The 25,896-nt window shown below is 42.0% G+C and overlaps 2 protein-coding genes across 11 annotated transcripts; both read left to right on the top strand.

Annotated features, from left to right (window-relative positions):
* Window positions 1-1,721: 1,721 nt before the first annotated feature.
* Window positions 1,722-10,856, top strand: ING4 (inhibitor of growth family member 4). 2 transcript variants are annotated; one of them, XM_042453874.1, is made up of 7 exons: window positions 1,722-1,844; window positions 2,009-2,175; window positions 2,422-2,536; window positions 3,983-4,091; window positions 4,449-4,593; window positions 5,928-5,989; window positions 10,129-10,856. In XM_042453874.1, exons 1-7 carry the CDS (start codon window positions 1,817-1,819, stop codon window positions 10,166-10,168), a joined length of 666 nt encoding a protein of 221 aa, XP_042309808.1. In that variant the 5' UTR covers window positions 1,722-1,816; the 3' UTR covers window positions 10,169-10,856. The 2 variants fall into 2 exon arrangements, with proteins under 2 accessions (XP_042309808.1, XP_042309807.1); XM_042453873.1 differs by having other exon boundaries at window positions 4,446-4,593.
* Window positions 10,443-25,618, top strand: LOC121923439 (acrosin binding protein). Of its 9 annotated transcripts, none has more exons than XM_042453860.1 (9): window positions 10,443-10,567; window positions 12,030-12,106; window positions 14,284-14,395; window positions 16,261-16,355; window positions 17,238-17,737; window positions 20,907-21,039; window positions 21,353-21,532; window positions 21,632-21,978; window positions 25,089-25,618. In XM_042453860.1, the coding sequence occupies exons 2-9, from the start codon at window positions 12,092-12,094 to the stop codon at window positions 25,246-25,248; spliced, it is 1,542 nt and encodes a 513-aa protein (XP_042309794.1). In that variant the 5' UTR covers window positions 10,443-10,567; window positions 12,030-12,091; the 3' UTR covers window positions 25,249-25,618. The 9 variants fall into 9 exon arrangements, 8 of the variants coding, with proteins under 8 accessions (XP_042309794.1, XP_042309793.1, XP_042309796.1 ...); XM_042453859.1 differs by lacking the exon at window positions 12,030-12,106 and adding an exon at window positions 12,652-12,772 and having other exon boundaries at window positions 10,479-10,567; window positions 14,183-14,395; XM_042453862.1 differs by having other exon boundaries at window positions 10,520-10,567; window positions 14,183-14,395.
* The last annotated feature ends 278 nt before the right edge of the window (window positions 25,619-25,896 follow it).

Below are 25,896 nucleotides of genomic sequence, written 5' to 3'. Positions count from 1 at the left end.
ATTCCCTATGGGCAAGTATTCTCTAATGATTCCCTATGGACAAGTATGGTTTCTCTATGAGCAAGTATTCCCCAATGATTCCCTGTAGGCAAGCATTCTCCCATGATTTCCTATGGTTCCCTTATGGGCAAGTACTGTCATTTGCTAGTATGTCCCATTTCACATTCATTCTTTCCCTCTTGTTTGTTTTTTCCCCACATTGAAAACCATTATTATGAGGAGAGAAAGAGGACTTTGGTTTTAGGGGCTTGCTTGGTACTATCTCTGATTTTTTTAAAGGTAAATAATATATTTTTATATAGTTGAGGTTGCATGAGTCAAAAATGACTTGGAGGCACACAACAACAACAACAACAACAGCAACAACCTTTTACAGAACTGCATAATGTTTGAAAGGCCTGCCTCTTCCACATCTCTATAAATGTGTTTCTTTGCTGTCAAAATGTTTCTAAACACAACAGTACTACTGATAGTCAAGCATGTATAAACCAAATGTTAGTTGTTATTATTATTATTATGTTTGTGATATTTGTCATATATTTCCTCAGTATTTATTGTTTTGCCATCAAGTCGTTTCTGACTTATGGCAACCCTAAAGTAAACCTGTCATGGGGTTTTTGGGGCATGATTTGTTCAGAGGAGGTTTGCCATTGCCATCTCTTGAGGCTGAGAGAGTGTGACTTGCCCATCGTTATCCAGTGGGTTTCATGGCTGAGTGGGGATTCGAACCCTGGTCTCCAGAGTCATAGTCCAACACTCAAACCACTACGCCACCCTGGCTTTTCCTAACTATACCCCCAAATAATATAAAACATACATAAATTATGTAGCCAGAGAGCCAAGATTGTTCTTGCAGAGTATGTACATTTAATTCGTGGAATAGACATTTGTTTCTTTTATCACATAGTTATTTGAATTTAAATAGTCTAAAACTAGCTCTGGTCCAAAACACACTGCAGAAATCATCCAGTCTGAGGCTGCTTTAACTGCCTTGGCTCAGTGCTAAGGAATCCTGGGAATTGTAGTTTATTGTGGCACCAAAGCTATCTGACAGAGAAGGCTAAATATCTCATATAACTACAGTTCCTAGAATTCTCTAGCAATGAGGCAGGGTAGTTAAAGTAGTCTTAAAGGTCCATTACAGACTGCCAAAATAAAGCTGCTTCAGGTCTCTTTGGAGGTACAGTGGTACCTCGGGATACGAAATACCCAGGTTACGAAATTTCCGGGATACGAAAAAATCCCATTGGAAATCATTGTTCCGGGTTACGAATGTTTTTCGGGTTACGAAAAAATTTTTTGGTGCTTTTCGGCGCTTTTTCGCACGAAACGCGGCTTTTCCCCATTAGCGCCTATGGCAATTCGGCTTACGAAGGCTTTTCGGGTTACGAAAGCGGCCGCGGAACGAATTAATTTCGTAACCCGAGGGAGCAGTGTATGCTGTTCAAATGATGCATGGGTCCTAAGAGTCCGGAGGTCGCGCCAAAGCCACACTCCATTCCTAAGCACTGGAGTGCAGCTTTGGTGCAGCTTCCGGACTCTTAGGCTGCATGCATCATTTAAACAGCATACCTCCAAAGAGACCCAAAGCAGCTTTATTTTGGCAGTCTGTAACAGGCCAAAGTAGACTATTTCTGCAGTGTATTTTGGACCACTGTGACTGTTCAGGCCATGTTAATGTTGAGCATCCTATAAAAAGGTGCAAATGGTGGTTTGGGAAGTCCCACTTGGCTGTCCGCCTTCACTGTTTCATGGTCTCTTCCTTTTTCTAGGTATTGAGAATTTGCCATTTGAACTACAGAGAAACTTTCAGCTTATGCGAGATCTCGACCAACGAACAGAAGGTGAGTTAGAGGCTGTACTGGAACCAAAACAACTGCTGATTTGGAATGACTGTTAGTGTCATCTTTATTACCTTTGAAGAACAACATACACATCTCACCATAAGAGTTGGCGGTTGTGCCAAAGTTGTCTCCATTACTATTCTTTGCCCTGTCTTTTGTTTCAGATCTTAAATCAGAGATTGATAAATTGGCTACTGAGTACATTAGCAATGCACGGACCTTGTCTTCGGAGGAGAAACTGGGGCTTCTGAAGCAAATCCAAGAAGCGTATGGGAAATGCAAGGAATTTGGGGATGACAAAGTGCAGCTTGCTATGCAAACATATGAGATGGTATGAGGCACAGCAGGAAAGGGTCTATGAATTTGGTGAGGTGGGATTTAATTAGTGGTCTTTTTTTCTTGCAAGAATCTTCAAATTATGTGAAAAGCCTTTGCTTTTGGCTTAGTTTAATTCTTTTTGTCCTGGTAAGCTACCAGGGTCTGTGGATTAGTAATGGCTTCAATGCCTCTCCCACCCCTTGTACTCCTGCTTGCTTGGGGTATCTTAGCTCTGTTCTGTCTTTTGATATATTTGCAGGTAGATAAGCATATCCGGCGGTTAGACACAGATCTTGCCCGATTTGAAGCTGATCTGAAAGAGAAACAAATTGAGTCAAGTGATTATGACAGCTCATCCAGCAAAGGCAAAAAAAGTGAGTTTGGGATTCCTGGGTTTTGTACAGTTTGATTGGACTCTAGGGGAGGAGGTGAGAGAACTAGGGGATGTGTGAGAGGACCAGCATTTGACAGTAGGATTTCAGGCTTTAGGATACACAGAAAAGAGGTCTTTAGCAAGACTGGCTACATTATATTGTCCTGATGAGAGCTTGGGGGTATCCATCAAAAGAAAATGTGGTATGTGGTTGATAGCTATTTGGCTTGGGTTGGAAAATCTGTGTCAAATCTTTACTCCAGTATGATATTAGGTAACAATGGACCAGTCACAAGCTTTTATCCCAATCTTATTTATAATGTTAGTGAGTACATAAAAGGTGTGGATGGGATTTACTAATGGCCTTTGGGGAAAAATAGGATATAAACTGATATTGCTGCCTGCTTTGGGGGAAAGAGAGATCTGTGTTCCTTGAAGTACAGTTGCCCCTCCTTTTTTTGTGGGGGATCTGTTTCAGACCCTCTTGCAAAAACAGAGTTTTGCTTATGTTCAAACCCCATTGGCTTGAATGTAGGCGCAGGCGCTGCCCCATTCTTTCCCCCTCCTTTCATCCCTCACACATAAGCGAAGGACATGAGTCTGAAGACTGTGATAACAGAGGGAGGACTGTACTTTGTTTCAGATATATGATGACACCTTTGTTAATATTCTTTCTGAAGACAGTCAGAAAGAGCATACAGAAGATGTTAATTTGACTTCTAGAGGAAAACTGACAAGCTCAGGAGAATGTAATGCATTTCTCAGAGTTTGTAACCAATTTGGTTACAGTGGTTTCATGCATGGAACTAGTTGGGAAGCCTGCACGCTTAGTATTTTGCTTCTTCAAACAAAAATATCTTACTTTTTACTTTACACAAACACACTTAAAGGTAAAGGCTTCCCCTTTCACAAGGTTGTTCATACATTAGTGCTTATCCTATAACAATGACCCACCTGGTGTTCTTGTCCTCTCATCTCCTGCTGGAATGAAGCCGTGGGGAGGCTTCCCAAAAAGGAATTCAGCCTATGGGCTAATAAGTTGTTCCCAGCTACTATTAAATGAATTCCCAGCTACTATTACTTGAATTTGTTGTTGTTGTTTTGTACTTTCAAATTGTTTTCAACTTATGGCGATCCCAAGGCCCCTATCATCGGGTTTTCTTGCCAAGTTTCTTCAGAAGGGGTTTTCCATTGCCATCCTCTGAGGCTGAGAGAATGTGCATTACTGTACTTGGATAATGTATTGTAATCTTCATTGAAAGATATGTGAGATTTAGTGTAAGTTAGTGTAAAGTGATGCACATTGGAGTCATCAACCCTAACTATCCATACACTAATTGAGTCAGAAAGAAACTGTGTTATAAAGGTATCCTAATGAAGCAAATAAATTCCATATATCTTTTAGAGAGATTTTATTTACGCCTCCCACTCTCTATTGTGTACACAGAAGGACGAGCCCAGAAAGAGAAGAAAGCTGCCCGTGCTCGCTCCAAGGGGAAGAATTCTGATGAAGAGGCACCAAAGACAGCACAAAAGAAGCTGAAATTAGTCCGCACGTGAGTGATTGGGAAGGCATGGCAGCCTTAAGTTGACTAGTTCGTGTCCATAGCTACAGTCTGAGATCACCCAGGATCACATCTCTTTCATTTTACTTCATTCTAGTGCTGTCTAGCACATGGTTGTTGTTATTTTCTGTGCCTAGAAACTGGTGGACTGGGTGGGGGAAAAGTCGAGATCTAACAGGTTAGGTTGTGAGAAACATCAGCCTGGCAAAGTCTTGGGAGGTCAAGGTAGCAGATTCTGGGATAAGGTGGGGTGGAAGGAAAGGTTTTCAACAGCAGGGATTTTGCTGTGCAAGTGGGGAGAACCTGTTATCACTGACTTTCTTAACTGTGTTTTCGCCCTTGAAGCAGCACAGAGTATGGAATGCCTTCTGTTACCTTTGGCAATGTGCACCCTTCTGATGTACTGGACATGCCTGTGGATCCCAATGAACCTACGTACTGCCTCTGCCACCAAGTCTCATATGGGGAAATGATTGGTTGTGACAACCCAGATGTAAGAGACTTTTCCCTGGGATTAAAGGGTGGGCGTTGGGAGTTGTGAAATAATGCACAGAATAAAATAATAGAAGAATAAAAGGAAACAAAATCCCATACAGCGGCATCATTAGGGAGGCATGGGGAATGCAGTCTGCACCAGGTGACACCCTTATGGGGAATGACACCACCACTGCTTCCCAAACATCTGCCTTGTGGCAGAAATAGGCTGTGGCTCTCACCTACAAGCCCTTAAAACATTGAAGAGATGGTATGAGTCACATCTTAACAGATTTTCCCTTTAACCACATGAAACAGTGTACCTGTAAATACATTGGCTGGGCATATGATAATTATAATTTAAAGGTATAATTTTTAATTTTGCCAGTTTATATCACAACTCTTGCCATTACATTCAGTGAAGTATGGGAATTACAATTTATGAGTAACACTAGTACAAAAAGTAGTACTAAGGATTCTGTATGGTGTAGTATGGGAGAAGGTCAGTGGGGGTAACACCACGAGATACTACGCTGGGTCATACCAACACCACTTATCCATCTGGTCTTTGGTTCAGCTCTGGTCCAACACTGGTCCAATTGTTTACTGAAATACAGAAGGTGCTTGATTGACTGCTGAGGAATTCAGGCAAATACAAGCAGATTGACCATTCCATTAAAAATATGTATTGAATGAATAATGAGGGGTATATGTGTGTGTTTGGGGGGGAAACCATGGAATCCAGCTTCAAATTAGGAGAATGAGGAGCATGTTGGAAGAGAGGGTTTGAAAGAACCAGAGTGTGGGACCAGTGAGGATCAAAGCCCTGTAGTAAGGTAAAAATTACCAGTTGTAAAAGAGAGTAATAATAGCAAGCTGCTAGGGAAATACTGTTTTGTGTTTTCCTGTTTATGACCTATAAAGCCTGTCTGACAGACTGTATCCCAACTTACAAAACTGTCTGGGCCCAGGGATTCTCAGGAAAGGCCCTTTCTTGGTCCCATCACTTTAAAAGGCACAACTGCTGAAGATGTGAGACTGGGCCTTCTTGGTGGCTGCCCCGGGCTCTGGTTCTCCCTTCCTAGGGAGGCTAGACTGGCCCCTTTCTTGCAGTTATTTCACCAACAGGCAAAGACTTTCATTCCAACAAGCTGTTGAGGGTGCAGTACTGTGTCCATTGTTTAAACTTTTTATCATTTCAACTCTTTTTTATTTAATTGTTTTCAGTGCTAGTAGTTTAGTTCTATTTTAAACTGTCTGGACTCCCAGTTTTGGTGGGAAAGCAGGGTGTAAAGTTAGCAATGGTGGTGGTAGTAGAAGTAGTAGTAATAATGTCTTTATGTTCTTCTTCAGTGCTCAATTGAATGGTTCCATTTTGCTTGTGTGGGCTTGACGACAAAGCCACGAGGGAAATGGTGAGTGACTATATATTTGGAAGATTTCAATACCCAGCTCCCTGTTCTCTGGGGAATTTGAGATAACAGAAATTTTGGATTTTGACATAGGAAAAGACATTAACCAGCCGTTGGGAAGAGCTAGCATAATGCTTATGGGGAAGGTCTAATAATACAACATTCTCTGGTGAGTGCACTGCCACTGGGAAGCACTGCAGATTTCCTGTTAGTGAGGGCTGGGCTGCCCAGTATTTGAGCTGGAGGCCAGGCTTTGCTCTTACTGGAATATTTCTTATTGCAGATCTAGGCTAGAAGTTCCACTCTTCTGTTTTAGTCAGATCTCACCTGAAATACTCCATTCAGTTTGGAGCAGCACAATAGTTCTGAGCACCCACGTTTGTCCCTATAAGGCTCACCCAATCTTCTCCTTGCAACATTCCCATTTTCCTCCACAGTATCTGCCCCACCTGCAGAGTATTTGTCCATCACCAAAGTATCCCTCTCCCCATTTCTCCTCAGAATAAATTTGCAATATGACACACTAGGTACTGGAGCCTAATTTCAACCATTGTGTAGTCCATTGTGAGATCAGCTGAGTTTTTCCCATATATTTTTACACAAAGAGTAGGAGAAACTATTTCATAAAAAATAAATACTGTAATAAGTTGGATGCTTATTTAAGACTGTATCTTACATCCGTTGAACCTGATTTTAAAAAACTGTGTGCCTTAAAACAAACTCAAGGATTGCATTAAACATTAGTTGTGTATGAAATATTTGTTGTGTATTTTTTATGTACACAATATTTGTTGGGTGCTTTTTAAAGTTTGTTCACTTTATTCAATTTTTTTAAAAATCCTATTATTGGGCTTTTTATTTACAGTTACAACATATACCTGAAATAACAGTAACTATGGTCCTGGACAGATGGGCGGCAAAACGCTGCCCCTCTTTCCTGCGCAGCATTGCTGCAGCAACCAAACAAGGCAGCAACACTGCCCAGCAAAAAAGGAGCCACCTAGAGCGGCTCATTATTTGCACTGCCATAAGGGCTGCAACAGAGCCATGTGATAGCTCTTCCACCCACAGATTGTGTGGGCGCTCGGGCTCCCATACATCATGGATGCATGGCCCGTCTAGATGAGGCCACACAATGATGGTGGTGCCCACACGTCTTAGGGCTCGGGAGCGGTTGGTGCGTGCTCCCGAGCCCTACTGTCACCGCCAGGGCGCTGCTTCCTGGAGGTGTGTACCGGCCCTATCTTACATTTTGCTCACGTGAAAGGGGTACAGCATGAAAAAACGGTTAGGGACCACTGAATGAGATGAGACCCTGTGAGATGGGTTGGAATCCCGCTTGGCCAAGGAAACCCACTGGGTGACCTTGGGCAAGTCACACACTCTCAGCCTCAGAGGAGGGCAAGGGCAAACCCCCTCTGAACCCTCTGTCAGTCAGGCAAAACAAGATCAAAGCACCACACACAAAGCAGAACAATTTCTGCCAAGAATCCCCCATGAGAGTTTCACCTTAGGATCACCATAAGCCAGAAATCACTTGAAGGCAACAGCAGAGGTATAGTTGATGACATAGTTGAGTCCTAGAATGGCTATTTCTCTTCCTGTTTACATAGTCCCACTCTTTCATCTGTATAACCCCATTGCTGGACATTTTTCTTTGTTGTGCTGCGTGATTGGTTTATCAGATCCTATATGTTCTGCTTTGTGTGGGTGCTTTGATCTTTTTTTTTTGGCCTGACTGACAGATCAGGAAGCTAAATTGACTAGTGTATATATTTTTCTTTTTGCCAGACTAGGAAACAGTGGTTAATGGCTTCTAGTTAAGACTGAATGTGGAAGACAACTTTAAGCCAGGATTTTGTATTCAGGGCTTTTTTAGAACTTGTTAGTCAGTGTTTTTCAGTTCAGAAACAAAGTATATTGTCAGGGATTTACGGTAGATATTAGTATGTATGGAGTCCCAAAGTGAATTTCTTTAGTTTGTGCTTCCCTAATTGGTACCATTTTAAGACTCTGAGACTCTTAGACTATGAAGAAAAAGGAGATTGAGAATATCATAGATACACAGTAAGTAGACAAAGTGATCTTGTTGCACCTTTGAGACTATCCAAGTGAAAGCATATCATAGATACACAGTAAGTACACAAAGTGGTCTTGTTGCACCTTTGAGACTAGCCAAGTGAAATTAGCTTTCGTAGACTCTTCCTCAGATACTGAGGAAGTAGACCACATCTATGAATGCTAACGCTAAACTTTTCTCACTCGGTCAGCAACAAGATCCCTTTGCAAACTTACTGTCCAGATGTCACTGAACTGCAGCTGTCAACAGTCCTAGCCAGCAGAGCCAATGGGATCGGTAGATGGGAAGGTGTAATCCAACAGCATCTCAAGGGCTACATATTTCCAAGCTCTGTTTTAAATCCTCTGTGTAGCTAGGATATTCTCAATCTCTTTACAGCTCAGGATGTAGACCAATAGTTTGGGCTGGCCTGGGGGGCAGAGTCAGGGTGTAGCATCTATACAATGCACATCCTGACTCTGCCCCCAGGGCACTGTGATACCCTATGGTGTCACGGGGCTCCTCCAGTGCTGCATCCACATGATGCAGCACTGAAGGAACACCTTCAAGCTGTGGCAGCATGGCTATCGCACCCTGGAAAGGCCAGATCAGGGCTGCACCATGCGGTGCTGTGGTCCCGATCTGGCTGTCATAGGGGCACTGGAGGCCACCCCTTCGGGACTGTGTGTACAGTCCCCAAGTCTACAAAAGCTAATGCTACAACTTTTTTTCAGTCAGTTAATCTTAAAGATGCTGCAAGATCCCTTTGCATACTGATATTCCAGACTAACACAGTTTTGTCTCTGAACTCTGTACTTATCTGAAAAGTAAGTTATTCTTCAGTCCTGCTTTGCATGCATTGCCTGAAGGCCAGAGTGGCTTAGTGGCTCAAGCATTGGACTATGACTCTGGACTCCAGAGTCTGAATCCCTGTTCAGCCATGGAAGCCCACTTTGGGCAAGTCAAATTCTCTCAGTCTCACAGGAAGGCAAAGGCAACCCTTCCCCTTCCCCTGAATGAATCTTGCCAAGAAAGCCCAATGTTAGGTTCACCTTATGATCACCATAAATCAGAAATGATTTGAAGGCACACAACAGCAGTGTGGTGTCTTGCAAGGGCTTAGAGCCAGAGATGTGCTTGTTTCTCTGTATAGAGGCCTTGGTTTCTAGTTACATTTCATTTTTCTGGATTTTCCATTTCCAAACTCTCTGTGCAGCCCACCCATCTTCTGTCACTGTTGCTAAAACCTACAGTCTAACAAGACCCATAACTTAAAAGGAATGTATGAATGGGTTCATATTAAGGTATTTCAGTCCTACAGTCTGAAAATTGAAATACCACTCCTCTTTCCTCTGAAAAACTTGCTGACTGTGGGATTGACAGCATTCAAAGGTAGCAGGCTGTCCTTTATTGGAGGCTTTTTATACAGGAGTATTTTAGCCATGGATTCCTTCCAGCTCTAAAGTTCACCTGGGGGGGTTACAGACTTGCACTTTGTGCCGGCCTGTGGGCGGAGTCATGACGTAGTGTCCGCATACTCAACGCTGTGACCCCGCCCCATGGCACCATTTTAGCGTGTGCCCGTTTACACGATGCGTGCCATGATGACACTACTGTGGCGTAGTGCCCAAATGGCACAGCGCAGAAGGGACATCACCATGACGCTCCGGTGTGCCTGTGACACCCCTTCTAGGATGCTAAAAAGAAGCTGCTTTTCATGGCTTCTTTTTGTGTCTTCTGGAGGCCGTGGCATGTGGTTGCCGCAGCCCCAATGTGGGGCGAAAAGGAGCGGCTGTATGCCGCTCATCTGTATAGCCCCTTACTCTCTGAAAATAAAGCACACTTGTGCAGGAGGTGGAGAGCCTGGTGGAGTATGCCTTGTCATTTTGACCTGACTCTCTCCCATCATGCTGTTCTTAACAGTACCTAAACTCTGAATTGCTGTCTTATGATCATTACTGATAATGCTCTTTCTGTATGCAGATATCCTCTGTTAGTTTACTACACTCAAGTTATATGACTTCGTATTCTGCATGCATTTTGGATTTGTCTGCCAGTTACTTGCCTTCTCTCTTTGCTACAGGTTCTGTCCTCGCTGTTCCCAGGAGAGGAAGAAGAAATAAAAATTTACTTCTTCTAAGCTGATAACTGTTTCCAGAGAATTCAACTATGTTCCTGGACTTCAGCACTCTTTTCCCAGTTCCTGGGGCCTCATAGTTAGGGGGTCTCACCCTGGGTGAGAAGAGTTGCCTGTGAATGGTTTGTACCCCTATGATGGTTCCCTTGTGTGTGTCCTGAAACACTCACTACTTGCCCTTGAGGGGGAGATGGAGTAAGTCCTCTTCTTTTCTACAGCCTTATACCCTCCACAGATTTCAGAGCCTGTATCCACTAAAGGAAACCAAGACTTATTGGTGGGAGAAGGAATGATGCCTGAATATCTAATAGAAGAACAAAATATTCCTTCCAGATTTCCTAAGCTTGTCTCAGAAGATGGGCAGCCAGGGGCAGCCCTTTATCCAGTAAGTGATATAAGAAGATAGACCTCTTATTCTTTCTCTCCCCCCACCCCCAAACATTCCATTTTTCAAAGGGAGAGGAATGGTTTCGAACCAGCTGGAATGTGGCTCATTTTCTTCATGGGGAAAACGTTCTATGAGGTGAGAGTTCCCTGATGCCTGCTGAATGAAATGTTTATGGATTTTGTAACAGAGGCCTGTCCAGCTCCCTCCTCCCTTGGTGGTGCTTTTTTTGGGGGGAAACCCCCTTGTTGTAACATGGCATTAAATAAATAAAGTCAATTCAACAAACTTTGGAGTGATTCTCAGTTTTGAGTAAAAGTGAATTAATGATTAGCACTTATTTATTTGATCGAAGAAGAGGTGTCCCATAATCTGTAATAATTTGGTTCTGTCAACATTTCCATACACTTGCCTACAGTCTTGTGAAAAAGTTACCACAATAAGCAACAAGGAGAAGTAGAATGCAAAAGGGAATTACTGTAACAAACAAATAAAAAAGAGAAGTAGCTTGATGCCAAGCATTCATAAATGAGGCTGAATAAAGTTTCTGGGAATGAGCTGAGAAACTAGAAGGTATTTTACAGGAGGGACCTAGATAATCAGTTGTGAACATGAAGGAACTGATGTATTTCAAATGATTATTGGAGTGCATTGGGTTTGTTTTTCCACTCTCAACAATGAAGATAATATCTAGTGGCAATGTATGCATGTATTTAAAAAGTATCAGTGGATGATATCTTAAAATAGGCACTAAAAATAAAGTGACAAAAGTCTTTAGAAGGCCAGGGAGAACTTCGGTGTCTGCCTATGCCTTAAAACTTGGAAAGCATTGAAATGTACGGGGGAAAGATTTCCAGAGACCAAATGTCATAGCTGGAAGAGTGGCCTGTGTGCTTCTTTGTCTCTGAAGACAGGGGTGCTTGAATTTAGAGATGACCAATTATTCCTTTAGAGATCAGGGTCCAAGTTGAACAGCATTGTAGCTGAGTAATTGTGTTTAGAATAGGATCAGTAGCCAGTGGAGCCCTATTCAACGTAAATGCAGGACCTCTGTGCATATAGTATATAGTCAGAATTTGTTAGCTGCATTTGAAATGAAATGCGTCGTTTAACTGATGATAAATGAACATATGATGGTGAAAATTATAACGGCTCACTGTTCTGTCTTCCATTTACTGTATCAGCTGCCTTAACAATCCTTGGTAAACTGTTTGGTTATACTATAATTAGCTAGAAACTGTTTAATGGGTTATAAGGAGGTAAGCAGAAATGTGCAAGAATAAAAAGAAAGTCATTCCAATGGTCAAAAAATCCCTTGTATGTCTCTATCTAGATCCACTCTGGATTCTGTTACATTCTGTTCTGTGCTGGGTGCAATAGTTTGTATAACTACATCTTAGTATATTGAAGAATCCTGAGATACTGAAACAGTGATGCTCTTTCATATTTTATTCATTTCCAGTTTAAATTTATACATGAAAGCTGATCATCAACAACCACTTTGTAGGTCACAATGAAAAAGGAATGTGCAAATCTCAGGTAAAAGTTCAGCAGATTATGTCAGATCCTATTGAGGAAAATACATATACTTGTCAAATATGGTGAATAAAGATAATTTACAGATTATAATGCTTCTCCCCTGCACCATGTCACTTGCGTGCTACTTTTTCTCCTTTTCTACACTGTTTAAGCCCTCTCAATTTCTTTTGTATGTCTATTATTGCTGCCCCCCCCCAAAAAAGCTTGATACCAGAGAATAAAAGAATAAAAAGCCAAATATGCAGCTTTCCCATGAATTCACGTGGGGTTAATCCTCAAGCCTTCTGCATAATCCTCCCTGCCCCTTGAAACAGATTGGAGCTGAACAACAGTTTAGCCATACTGTCATGCAGTTCCATCCCATTCATTTTAGTGGGGCTTGCAGCAAAGGATTCCCAATAAGCTGTGCCCCCTTAGTAAGATTTGGGTGCTGCCCCCAATGGCAGCCAAAATCTAGTGTCTGATAGTGAGGATCTGTATTGTCCCTTTATATTCATGCACCCACTCACTCTCTCTGTGAGGTCATTGTGTTCTCATTCCAACAGCCTCTGTTTTGTTGGTCTTTGAAATGGAATCGTGTGTTGATGGGAAGTGGGATGGTCTGAAGTAAAAGAGGCAGAATGACAATGCTGAGACTGAAGCCTCCGCCTTGGGCCCTCCTTGTGGGTGAGTGACCGACCTGTATGCTCCATATGCCATTGCCCCCACTGTGTTGGCGGAAAGTTTGAGACCTGCACTCTACGTTCAGTGAAAATGTCCTGATAGAACTGCAGGAGGGCTCAGAAAGCTCTTTCAGAGGTCCTCAAATGAATTACTCATCTAATTCCAAAGGCACTTCCCAAATACAGTGGGCCCTTGTTATACGCTGGGGTTTGGCGCCGAGATCCCCCGTGTATAACAAAATCTGTGTATGCTCAAGTCCTATTAAATGTAATGACATAGCTAAATGGTGTCCCTTATAAAAAATGGAAAATCAAGGTTTGATGTTTGAAATTTATATATTTTTGAACATTTTCGAACTGGATGCTTGAATCCATGTATAAAAAATCAGTGTACAGTATAAGAAGGGCCGACTAATATTGAACCAGTTTATTGAGTAGAAGCTGTTGCCCTGAGTATTAGCAAGAAGACCAATCTGAATATAGCCCCATGTTTCAAGAGCTGAACTATATTTCTGGGGTTTGCAGATATGAGTATAGCTCCTATATAATGTCTAAGTGGGGATTTTGTAATCTCGCTGGCTGTTTTTTGCTGTTTTTTGAACCAAGCTGTATCTTAAACCAGGACACCATACAGACACCCTTCCTTTATCCTTTGCAATACTGCTATTTGTCAGAGCCTCTTCAGGTTAATATTCATTCCCATTATGTTCTTGTATTAAGAAAATAACTTGTCTTTTTAAATTTCTGTCAGGCACGGGGCTCAAAAAAATTGGTCATTTTGAGGGGAAATTAATCCTCAAACCCTTTTTTGGAAATGTTTATACTTTAATATATTCTTCCCTCTTTTCATATCAAATGCTAAAAATTGTTAAATCTGTTGTAGAAGTAATCATTGGTAAATGAGTTTTAGGTCTGAGAAGCCTGGCTTATTCAGTGGCTTCAGATTTATATATTTTTAAAATTACATTTCTGTTCTGGACGATAGATGGCCCTCTTCTGCTATACTTCTAGGGAAAATACCTGGCTGTTCAATACCTGAAAGGCAGATATTGCCATGCAGTGGAATGTTTGCTCATGGGGTATCCTCCCAGGAAAATGTGCACAGGATAGCAGCCTAAAAGCCAGAAAGAAGACCTGGGTTATCCCATTGTTATCTCCTCCCTTTTACAAGGAGAATAGTTTAGATGTTTTAGAAGAATGTTTAGAAGAATAGCTTATGCAGAAAAGCATTTTAAATCTGCTGTTTGGTTGGTTATTCATTTATTTTTATATGTTAGCAAAATATGGCAGTGCTTTTCAAGAGAGCCTTGGGTTTAAGCATATTTCGTGGGCCATGCTGCTGTTATAGGATAGCCAGGGCACTTTGTATTTTGTCTGATTAATATTCTTCCCTCTTTTTCTGCTTTTCTTTTAGGGCTCCCAGTCTTTCTGACACAGTTAACGCCAAGTGTTTTGTCCTCAGACCCAGGCACCCCTCTCACAAAGGAAGAGTATAAGATCTTTTTCTTTTCCCAGAAGCCCATGTGGAAGGCAAGCCTCGTGTGTCAGATCCGCCATAGCAAGGGTTGCTTTGACCATAGCATAATGCAACTGGATCAGTTTGAGAACCATGGCCAGATCCCAGAGGGTATGTGCAGATCACTGGTGCACACTTCAGATTCCTCCCAGCACCCTTTTGTGGTGAGAGACTCTGGTTGCACTTTGTTTCATGCATACATATATATTTCCACAGCCTTTCTGTAGTTAAACAAAATCCCCATATGTCTTTGAGGTCCATAAAGACGTAGTCTTCTATTTTTATAGGACTAATATTTAACCCTAACTTTAAATCAGTTTATTTTGGGGGAGGGGAGTTAGTTTATATACCCACTCACACCTCTCACTCATTCAGTGTTTTCTCGGAGCATTTATATTCTGCAGTTTTAGAGTACATGATCAGTATACATCCCCATCCACAAAAAAGGAGATACAAAAGACTGCAGAACTATAAGCCCATAGCATGCAAGGAAAATTATGCTCACAATTCAACAGCATAGACGCCAGTCATATATGGACAGAGAAATCCCAAAGGTGCAAGCAGGGTTCAGAAAAGAAGAGCCATTAGGGACCACATTGCAAACATACAATGGTTAGTGGAGCACACCAAAAAATTCCAGAAGATCAGCATGTGCTTTATAGACAATAGCAGAGCCTTTGACTGCATAGAGCAAGAAAAGCTATGGAGTGCTCTTAAAGACATGAGAGTGCCATTACATCTGATAATCCTGATGAGGAATCTGTACTTAGGACAAGAGGCTACTGTTAGAACAGAATATGGAGAAACAGAATTGTTCCCAATAGGCAAAGGGGTTAGGCAAGGCTGTATTAATATGTAGAAAATATTAAGAACAGCAGCTTTAGACTAAGAATGAGTGAAGATAGGAGGAAGGAACATCTAATAATCTAAAATATGCAGATGACACCATAATACTAGCGGAAAACATCATAGAGGTGGACCAATTACCAAGGAAAGCCAAAGAAGAAAGTGCAAAGGCAGGCTCACAGGATCTATATAAATTCAACCTAGATAATGAAGAAATCAAAATAGTTAATAATTACCTGCACCTTGGATCAAATATTGATTAGAACAGAAATGGCAGTCAAGAAATCAGAAGAAGACTAGGAATTGGAGGGGCAGCTATGAAAGAACTAGATCAGAGGCCTGGGCCTGCAGGACCTGAGCAGAGCAGTGGAGGATAGGGACACTTGGAGATGTGTCATCCATAGCATTACCATTAGTCAGGCTCAAATTGAGGGCAGTTAACAACAACAAATTGTCTCTGTAGAACCCTGAGAATTTAAGTTGTGTTTTCATCAACATATTCATAGAATCATAGAATTAGAAGACACCACAAGGGCCATTGAGTCCAGTCCCCTGCCATGCAGAAACTCTCTCAATCAAAGCATCCCCGACAGATGGCCATCCAGCCTCTGTTTAAAGACCTCTAAGGAAGAAGACTCCAAGGAAGGAAGTTCTCACTGTCCTCCATGGCTCTGCACAAAGGAATAGCTGCCAGGACACTGACCTGCACAAGTCTTTTATAAAAGAACTTCCCCTTTTGTTCCTTGATTCCCAGCGCTTGATGCATAAATATTTGCAGAATTTATGTCTATCAGTATCCACTCCACCCAACCCTATAAAACCCAGGGTTTTATAATTTGAGAATTGTCCTTGGGAGACTTTGTTAGTATGCAGCCAAAATTCCCAGTATTTTGGAGGAAAATGTTAATAATCTGAATATCCTCCTTTTTAAGGAAATGTTTGAAATTAACGTTTCAATAATTATCTGGTTGTATACACAGCTATGCCCCAGGGAAGCTTGTGAAAACAGGCAATTAGCTGTGTGTTGCCTTAGTATGACCTCTTTTCACAATTCAAAAGCAGGTGCTATGTATTAGGGATAAACTTTTTGCTTTTCTCACATAGTAATCATTTTCATCTTTTTCTTCCAGGTCCCATCTGTACTAATCTTCAAGATGGCACACGTTTTGAGAACTTTTGTCAATTTGCACAGTTTCGATGCTTAAATCATAAATACTATGCTAAGGTGAGAGGGAAAGAACTGCTAAGGTGTTAGTGCTTCACTGAACAAAAGTTAAGACTTGGAGACCTCTCTAGATAGTCATGGCAAGGAAAACAGTTTGGCTAAAAGTAAGGAAAGTGAAGGCTTGTGTCTTTAATTAGATTACCTCAAAAATTTCATTCCCTCCCCATGATTTGTGCATAGGATGTGATTCAGTCCAAAGGCAGATATAGGGCATGGTCTGAGCTGAAATCATTCAAAGGTGAGCTGGAATGAGAATGCAGGCAAGGTGTGGCAGAAGGCCAGGCAAACAGAGATGCCTGGAACAAAGTAGGGCACAATGCAAGTCAGGTAAGATATTATTGACTTGCTTAGGCTAGGAAGGAATCAGTGGCCAGCCTGAGAGACAGAATCATGCTGAAGCTTGAAAGAGGGACAATGCTACTTTATTCTCCATCCATCCCTTTTGCAGTCTTGAGTGGGTCACCACAAGGGGCACCAGTACACAAACAAGGGAATTCATCCTCAACTAACATAATGCAGGGACTATTAGATCCAGAGGTGTTTCCACAGTGACAAGTGCTTTATTGTCTTAGGTAGGAGTCGGTTGCTATTGCAATGATTTTAGATAGTTGTCTGGTTACAGTGAATATTAACAGTACCGTAAGGGAAGATCCAGGTGGGCAAATTTTGTTCTGGGATTATCAGATGACTTATGTTGTTGATTTCTTTAAATAAAGACAGGAAGGGGGTAATTGGGAATCCCTGTTTGAGAAGATATTAAGTAATGGTCTAGAGACATGGGAGACATACCTGTATGAGATAATGAAAAGAAGTATGCAGTGAAATTGTATATGCAAATCGATATAGTCACATTTACCCAAATTCTCCCTTACCCACCCATAGAGGATCCCATGCCCTGAGCCTCCACCCGTGGAAGAGGTTGTTTTGGTCTCCTTAACTACATTCAATACACCTTCCAACACTCCTGCCACATCTACGAGTGAGATTTCTCCATCTCCTGAGATGCGACTTCACTCTAACATTGATGCCATTTTGAAATATGCCTTTGCCGTCTCAGGCGAGGAGCCTGTGACCAAGAAACCAGAGAGCAAGTGGAAAACCATCCACACCACCACCACCACCACCACCACCACCACAGAACAAAATCAGGCAGTACCTTCAACTATTCAGCTTGTCACAGTCAGTGCCGAAACAGTGGTCTCGGACATCAAACCGGTTAAAGGCACTACGGGGCTCACAGACCAAAAGATCCACCAAAGCATCAACCGTCTAATTGGCAAGGCATTCTCACTGGAGCAGTCCCTGAGTGCAGACAACATGAAAACAACCCAAAGCACAAAAACAGATCAGGAAGAAGCTTTGGAGACCACTCCCAAGGGCAGGTAAGGACAAAGCCCAGCATGGAGGCTAACAGAGCAGCTGACTCATTCCCAGATTACAAGCAGTGGCAGGAGGAAGGACGGCCAAATTACTTATTGATTCCTTAGATCAGTGGTTCTCATCCTTTGGTCCTCTAGATTTTTGAGACTTCAACTCCCAGAATTCCTGAACAATGAGCCTACTGACTGGGACTTCTGGAAATTGAAGTCCAAAACATCTGGAGACCCAAAGGTTGAGAACCACTGCCTTAGATTGTAACAATCAGTGGGTATTGAATTACTATTGACTGAATAAAGGGGGTGGCAAGCCATTGTCAGGAGAAACAATCCCCACAGCATGAAGGGGAGGAGTGATTCCCAAACTTTGGTCTTCCAGATGTTTTGGATTTCTGCTCCCAGAAGCGCTGAGCTTTATTCATGATGGCTGAGACTCCTGGGAGCTGAAGTCCAAAACATCTGGAGGATCAAAGTTTGGGAACCATTGCTTTAGACAGTGTTGGACTCCTGTTCCTATCAGGCCTGTTAGGTGATGATGAATCATGGGAATTGTAGTTTATTACTCTCTGGAGGTCCAAAGATTGTCCAGCCCAAAAGAAGATGCCTCATGCCACTCTCTCTTTTATCCTCTTTGTTGTTTCCTCCTTCAATATCTCTTTTGCCCAAAATTAAGAAGTTAAAAATCCAAACAGACAAGGCACTGCTCAATCAAAGTTACTGTTAAGCCTCATTGATATGTATTTATTTATATTTTAAAATATGTCTGAACCTCCCTTACATTCAGAGTGCTCAATGCAATTTGCAATAAAACTATCATCAGAAAAAAGGCCCAGGACCCTTATTTGGACACTGGCCCATAAGCCATTCAGGGCTTTTACAGGTGAGAAAGAACCAGCACCTACTATACCCCCTTTAAAAGCCATTTGTGCAGTTGCTAGTTGTTAAATTGCATGAATATTGCCTTGGCCCTTGCTCAGAGCAATGAGCCAAACACCAGCCTCAGTTCCCCCCAGTAGACCTATTGCTCATTCAGGGAACCATCTGTATTTACTGAAAGCTTTTAGCTTTATTTTGTCTGACCTCTCACAGTGACCACGCTAGCAAAACTCCTTGTGGAACTAATTATAAAAGTAACATGTCTTCTATGTCACCAATCCCAACTTTAAGTTTTAGGGACTGTCTGCCAGGGACGTAGCTAGGATTTTAGGAAGGGGGGTCCAGCCTAAGTGCCACCATTATAATGGGGCTTGAGTGTGGCGGCGCAGCAGCACACACCATTCATTTTTCTAATGGAAGGGGGGGTCCGGACCCCAAGAACCCCCCCTTGGCTACGTCCCTGTGTCTGCCCACCTACTATGATTTTGATCAACTTCTTCCTTTGCTCCTTAATCCCTCCTTCTCTCCCACCTAAAAGGTCCCTCAAGACAGTTAAAACAACAGAGTTCCTTAGAAACATCTTAAAATAATAATAATAATAATAATAATAATAATAATAATAATACAATCAGTTGTATAGTAATGTTGTATAGAACCTCAGTCAGGTAGCACACACGACCACAAAAACATGCTGGATGACGGGAATTAACCCTGTGGACTTACCTTTGTATTTATTGATTTTATATCCACTCTTTCTGTCTTGATGGGCTAATGGCAATAGGTTCGTATAAAACAAATGCAATTCAAATATAAAACACAGTTTTAAAATGCATTAGTAAAAGAGATTTGAACCAGGTAACAAGGCAGTTTAATTGTCAAAAAGACCAAACGGTCCTTGCCTACCAGTAAAAGGGCAAATAGGGAGCAGCTTCACAAGACATCACATTCCAGAGCAGGATGGGAATGTGTGTGTTCCTCTAGATATTGCTGAACTGTAGTTCCTATCAGCCTCTGATGGTAAAAATTATCTGTGAATTACCTTTTACGAGTGTCTTTGAAGTACAATCTCCATTGGTTATGAGGCTTTATGTAGCTGAAGGAAACTAAGTGGTACTAATTTTTACATAATTTTTGGATTTTGCCCCACTGGTGTCAGTTGGCAGAGAAGGAGAGGAGAGCCAGATGACAGGGAAAGCAGAAAACTTTCCCCTCACCCCTCCTCCTCCTCCCAGAACACAAATGAATTTAAATAATTGGCTGCCTAAAAGTTAAGAAAAAAAATCCATCAGGAGCTCCAGGAATTAAATGACTTGTATTTACCTCCCCGCCATAAAAAATAAGAATGCCAGGGAACATTATGATGGTCAAGGCAGTATCAAAATGTCAAACAGTTCTTGAACTGACCTTGGAAAACAAGGCCAGGTATCTCTTTCAGAATCCTTTCACATACCAAACACTGCAGATCTGATAAGTTATGCAAGGATCAGGGTGTGGGTAATAAGGACCAGTGTGTAAATTCCTCCTTGAGGATCCCATTTTCTTGATATTGACATCTACTTAGGGAAACTCCGGTCACTTTTACACAGCACAATTATAATATTTTGATTCTACTTTAACTGCTTCCACTGTATTCTATGGTTGTAATTTTATGAGGTGTTCAGAATTCTCTTCCAGAGAACTCCAGAGCCTCACCAAACTACAAATATTATAACAGTGTGAAAGGAACATATATCACAGAACCATAGAGTTAGAAGGGCCCCCATAGGCAACCCTCCACTCAATGCAGGAAGTCCAACAAGAGCTTCTCCAGTAGGTAGCTCTCCAGCCTCTTTTTGGAAGTTGTCCAGAGGAGGAGAACCCACCCTCACTGTAGGGAATTGGTTCCATTGCTGACCCATTCTTACTGTCAAGACGTTCCTTCTAATTTTCAGTCAAAATCTACTTACAACCACTAGAGTACCCTGTGGGGCAGCAGAAAGCAGGTCTGGCCCTCCTCTACATGGCAGCCCTTGGAAAAACAATGCATGACGTTTCCCAGTCCTTCTCAGGGGTAGCCAGGTCCCCCTAGAGATATTTCCCTAATGATAATTAGTCATGGTGATGGAGATTGTATGAAAGGCCACTATTTTCAGCAGCAAGTTATATTTCCCTAAAACCCACTTTGACCCTAGTCTAGAAATCTCAGATTGCCCAGACATCAGTTGCCTCTACTTGGGGGAAGAAGGGAAGACAGAAAATCAAAACAGTTCTCCTTACCAACTCTCACCATTTGGTTCTCTCCTCTCCTTTGTCACATCAGCATCTTAGCTCTTGACAAGAACGCAGCTCTGGTGATTCTGTGCTATTCAGTCCTGCAAGATATTTGCGTAGCCACAGCTGTTAGCAAGGCCTGGAGACAAATGGAATCAAAAACCTCTGGCTTTGGGGATTCGGTAAGCTTCAGTTCTGGATGCCATCTTCACTTTCCCTCCAGCAGAGTCCTGAACTTGGACATCTCTCACCCCAACTCAAATGCCTGTGCCATGCTCTGGAGTACCTGCAGATGAGAGACTGGGGACAGTAAGATTGGGTAATCTTTACTTGCGGTTTAGTCAGAGTACAAGAGACTCCTGGAACATGAGAAAGAGCATGCCAGGAAGACCAGTGTCCACCCCACACCCAACAGCAACACGTTAGATACCCCAATAGTTCTCCTCCCCATCTGAACGTTGCTATGGTTCTTCTTATTGTTCCATCACTTTCTAGGTATGTGACAGCTCTGGTCGACGCCACACAGATCTGTGCCCTGAGTGTGCCTTCTGCTCCCTGAAGATAGAGCAGTGCCAAGGGGCTGCCGATCTGAAACGCGTCAGCTGTGAAGATGGCACATTCACAGACTACATCAATCCTGGGATCTTGGCCCAGCACCAGGCCATGGTCCCCAGGGTAAGGTAAAGCTTAGGTTGCTGAGTTACTGAAGAAAGATTCCTTTGTGGACAAGTTTCCCTGTGTCAGATTCTCCCTTTCACAATTTTTTGCCATCAGGTCTCCTCAGACGAAACTGAGTTTTATGAGATTGAGGCATATGGAGGCTTGCAGACAGAGTACTGGTGTGGTCGCCTGGCTACTCATGGCTGTGATGACTATCGTGTAGCTCTCTGGTTGCAATCAGAATATTCCTCCTTTAAAGGAGGAGATTTCCCGAACCTGGTAACCAGTAGTGAAATAGCTTCCCCCTGCTCCTGGTCTGGTTGTTCCTCTCATTTCCTACTCCCTACTAATATCCATTATTTCATTCCTGCCAGATCTGTGATTCAGAAGAAGTTCAACATCCCACTTATTGTGCTTTCAAGAGCAACCAGTGTCAAGAATACAGTCTCAATAAAAATAAGGTGAGGACTAGACACTTTACCTGAGCAGCCCCATAGTTATTCAGCTATTATTATTATTATTATTATTATTATTATTATTATTTACAGCAGAATAACATAACAATAAGTGATAAAAATATTATATCAACCCACCCCCCCCCCCCCTTTAAAACAATAAGATGTGCATTACAATTCCAACAAACACATTTTAAAAATCCAAATGGAGAGGGCCATTACAGAGGATGTGGGTGTACTTCATAAGGTCAGGTTGGGAAGGCCCACTGGAAGAGATCCGTCTTGACAGCTTTTTTGAAGACCTCTAAGGTGGTAATAAGATGGATCTTTTCCGGCAGGTCATTCCACAATTTTGGAGCAACCGAGAAAAATGTCCTCTGGGAAGTTGTCACTAATATAGTTTTCTGTGACTATAATAAATCCTTCCCAGAGGATCAGAGAGTGTGGGGCAGATTATGTATTACTTCCCACAAGCAATCTCAACCCAAGCCACGTAGGGCTTTAAAGGTAATAACCAACACCTTGTACTGTGTCCGGAAGCTAATTGGCAGCCAGTGGAGAGATTTCAAAATTGGTGTAATATGGTCAAACCTAGATTTACCGGTGACCAGTCTGGCTGCCATATTTTGGACTAGTTGTAGCTTTCGAACTTGGCACAAGGGTAGCCCTGTGTAGAGTGCATTGCAGAAATCAAGACAAGAGGTTACTAGGACATGTACTACTGCTTCTAGGTCCCCCTAGTCCAGGTAAGGTCGCAGCTGGCATATCAACCGAAATTGATAGCAAGCGCTTCTGGCTGTCGCCTCTATTTGAGATGACAGCTGAAGGGACTAGTCCAGGAGCTCTCCCAAGCTGTGAACACAGTCCTTTAAGAGAAATGTGACCCCATCCAGGACTGGTTGACAAATTTCCATCCCTATATTTGTGGAGTACCTCCGTTTTCCCAGGATTCAATCTGAGTTTGTTTTTCCTCATCCAGTCCGTTAACAACCCAAGACAGTCATTCAGAGGGGAGATGCCTTCCTTAGTCACTGCAGCAGTCCAAGACATAGAGAAAAATATTTGGGTGTCATCAGCGTACTGATAACACCCCGCCCCATGTCTCCGGATAATCTCGCCCAGCAGATTCATGTAAATATTAAATAGCATGGGAGACAGTAACCCATTCACAAGCCGAGGCGGAGGACAACTTGCTGCCTTTTAATTCTGTGTTCCCTTGGGAACGTCTTCAAAGGTCAAACTCAGAAAAGGAACAAATGGCACCTCTTTATGTTGCATAAAAATCTCACAGTACCCATCCCTGCTGAGAACTTCCCAGCAGGCTTTAATGATTTCTTCGCAATTTGCAACCCTCACTCAAATTTTTTCATTCATTCATTTATGACTTACATATCTTGCCTTTAAGATTTTCCTCCCATGGACACTTGCTTAAGGAGGGGATGAGACAACAATAGAACAACATTTACAACTTAGATTGTAAATAACAAATGTACACAATATCAAATAAATTAGAATCCCATCAAGCCAAATTCTAATCTGAGAACCAGCAGGAAGAATAAAATCAATCATAAAAATTCTGACAAGATGGAAAGGGCTCTAGTATGATTGCAACTGAAAAGTGTGAACAAGCAAGACCTATTTAGCTTTAGCTGAAAAGGGCAATGCCGCTGCATATTAAATGCACAGTAGTCTGGAAACTCATGCTTAGCCAGACACAATAATTTCCAAAAATTCAAAACTGAACAAAAATGGAAGGATGGCACAGACAACACTGTCATCTGGAATGGTCCAAAATCATTGACTATTATGTCAGATACTGCAGCTATAAAGTTCTTGTAAAATATATATATTTGACGTAGTTGCTCCCATATATGGTAAAGTGAAAGCATATACAAGTCTATTCTTTTAATTAAAAAGAAAAGTAAAGAGTAGCACAGACCCCCCCTTTTTTTTTTTTTTGGCTGGGTCATGCTGTTAATCCCTTTTAGTCATTCACTTAGGCTGCATCCACATTGGATAAACAATCCGGTTTGACAACACTTTAATTGTCCTGGCTCAACGCTATGGAATTCTGGAAATGGTAGTTTGTTGTGGCACCAGAATACTTTGACGGAGAAGACTATGTTTCACAAAATGCATTTCCCAGAATTCCATAGCATTGAAATATAGCAGTTAAAGTGGGGTCAAATCGGGTTATTTCTTCAGTGTGGATGCAGCTTTAGAAACAATCATCATTGCATTCTCTGCCTCCAATCCTTTCTTTGGTATGTCCAAATTGTGGTACATAGTAATCCCTATGTCCCAAGGTTCCTCTTGTTTTAGGGCTTCTAAATAATGTTGAGCAGTATAGGCTCCCAGTTTTGGAGGTGACTTAGCTAATGTGGATCCCCCACTTCCTCCCCTTCCTTTCATTCATGTTGTCCAATTAATTGCCCTCTTTCTTTAATTTTGGTGCAAGGCAAGTGACGTATGCAGCTCTGTCTCCTGGTTTTGTTCACTCCTTGTATGCTGAAAGGAAGAAGGCAGGGGCATCAAGCATAAATAGTGTTGACAGAGGAGATTATCACATGAGGGACAAGACATCATTGTCCCGTCCCTGTCCCGTCTTTCCCATCCAATCGTGGGAAGGACTGTCACACATGACCCATAATCGACCCATCTGGGAAGCGCCAGTGAAAGTGATTGCGCAAATCACTTTTACATGTAAGCATGCTGAACCTGTCATTCAGCCACCCGGAAATGCTAGTGAAAGTGATCATGCTAAACACTTTCACATGAAAGTGCTCTGAAAAGCGCTTTCAGGTGTCAGTGAAGTGTAATTCTGTAATTTGTGGTCATTTTGTATTAATGGAAGAACCCATCAATACAATTACACTTCACTGACACCTGAATGACAGGTTCAGTGTGCTTCCATGTGAAAGTGTTTAGCGCGATCACTTTCACTTGGGTCATGGACGGGATAAAGATGGGGGAGCGATCTCATCTCCCTCAGCAGATGCCCAGTAATGCCTACCTATGATCTTGGCCCAGTTGCTGAGTTTCACTGGGCCAGTTATGGGAAAACTGATTTGTCAAAAAATCATCTGGTGCTGATTCTTTCATACTTTTGTCTTCAGGTGTTTCGGGTTGGATGTTTTAAAAATGAGACCTACAATGTGCTCACTGAAGAAGAAGGGGAAGAAGAAGTGCAGCGCTGGAATGAGAAATTTTCAGATGTTGCTAAACTGTGATTGCACAGAGAGGGAGCTTGGACAGAGAGGAAAGGGAGGGCACTGAAAAAGTTTGCATCTATGACTCTCATTTTATGGCTATTGAATATTGCATAGACTCTTCTGTTTAAGTATTATACCCTTTTGTCTATTTTGCATGGTGATTTCACTGTGGACCCTCCAGCTGTTAAATCTGCATCACAAGGGTTGCACAGTTTAAATGTGCCTTTTGAGCAATAATTGTCTTTACCAACAGGGCTCCTGTAGGATGCTACATCTTAGAAAAGCATCCAAAAGAGGATGGTAGTTGTAAGCAATGCTAGTTCTCTCTCCTGTGATCCTTATTATCCCTCATTCTCATTAGTGTATTCATATATGAACTATTTCTGTATTTTATATGCTTTGGCTTCTTATTCATAAAGAGCCTTTTCCTTGCACAGTTAGCTCTTGCTTCTCTGTGGATGTGTATTATTGGAGCAGACAATCTTCTGTGGAAGATAAAATTCCAGTCTTGGTTTAATCTTTAGCGGGACTTCCAGTTTTCAGAAGAAGCCAGCTGGGTGGCTATTTATAGTAACATCAAAACCCGTCTCTAGTCACCCATGGCAGGAGTACTTTTGAAGGTCTTTTTAAAGTGTTTGCCCTTCCATCAATAAGCAAAACAAATAAACTAGTAAACCTATGTTTAAATGATAAATAGACACACTACTGTTGT

The sequence above is a fragment of the Sceloporus undulatus genome, chromosome 2 (assembly GCF_019175285.1).
Source record: "Sceloporus undulatus isolate JIND9_A2432 ecotype Alabama chromosome 2, SceUnd_v1.1, whole genome shotgun sequence".
Classification (NCBI taxonomy): domain Eukaryota; kingdom Metazoa; phylum Chordata; class Lepidosauria; order Squamata; family Phrynosomatidae; genus Sceloporus; species Sceloporus undulatus.
Note: the sequence above shows the minus strand (reverse complement) of the source record. Positions and strands in the feature narration are given on the sequence as shown.

What these genes read in the sequence shown, in the direction of transcription:
- ING4 (XM_042453873.1), top strand. Translation starts at nt 1,817, where the DNA reads ATGCGAGATCTCGACCAACGAACAGAAG. An exon ending in ATCCAGCAAAGGCAAAAAAA is followed by an intron (nt 2,537 to 3,982) that starts GTGAGTTTGGGA and finishes TTGTGTACACAG; the next exon opens with AAGGACGAGCCCAGAAAGAG. An exon ending in ACAAAGCCACGAGGGAAATG is followed by an intron (nt 5,990 to 10,128) that starts GTGAGTGACTAT and finishes TCTTTGCTACAG; the next exon opens with GTTCTGTCCTCGCTGTTCCC.
- LOC121923439 (XM_042453859.1), top strand. Translation starts at nt 12,727, where the DNA reads ATGACAATGCTGAGACTGAAGCCTCCGCCTTGGGCCCTCCTTGTGG. An exon ending in GCCTTGGGCCCTCCTTGTGG is followed by an intron (nt 12,773 to 14,182) that starts GTGAGTGACCGA and finishes CTTTTCTTTTAG; the next exon opens with GGCTCCCAGTCTTTCTGACA. An exon ending in ATCATAAATACTATGCTAAG is followed by an intron (nt 16,356 to 17,237) that starts GTGAGAGGGAAA and finishes ACCCACCCATAG; the next exon opens with AGGATCCCATGCCCTGAGCC.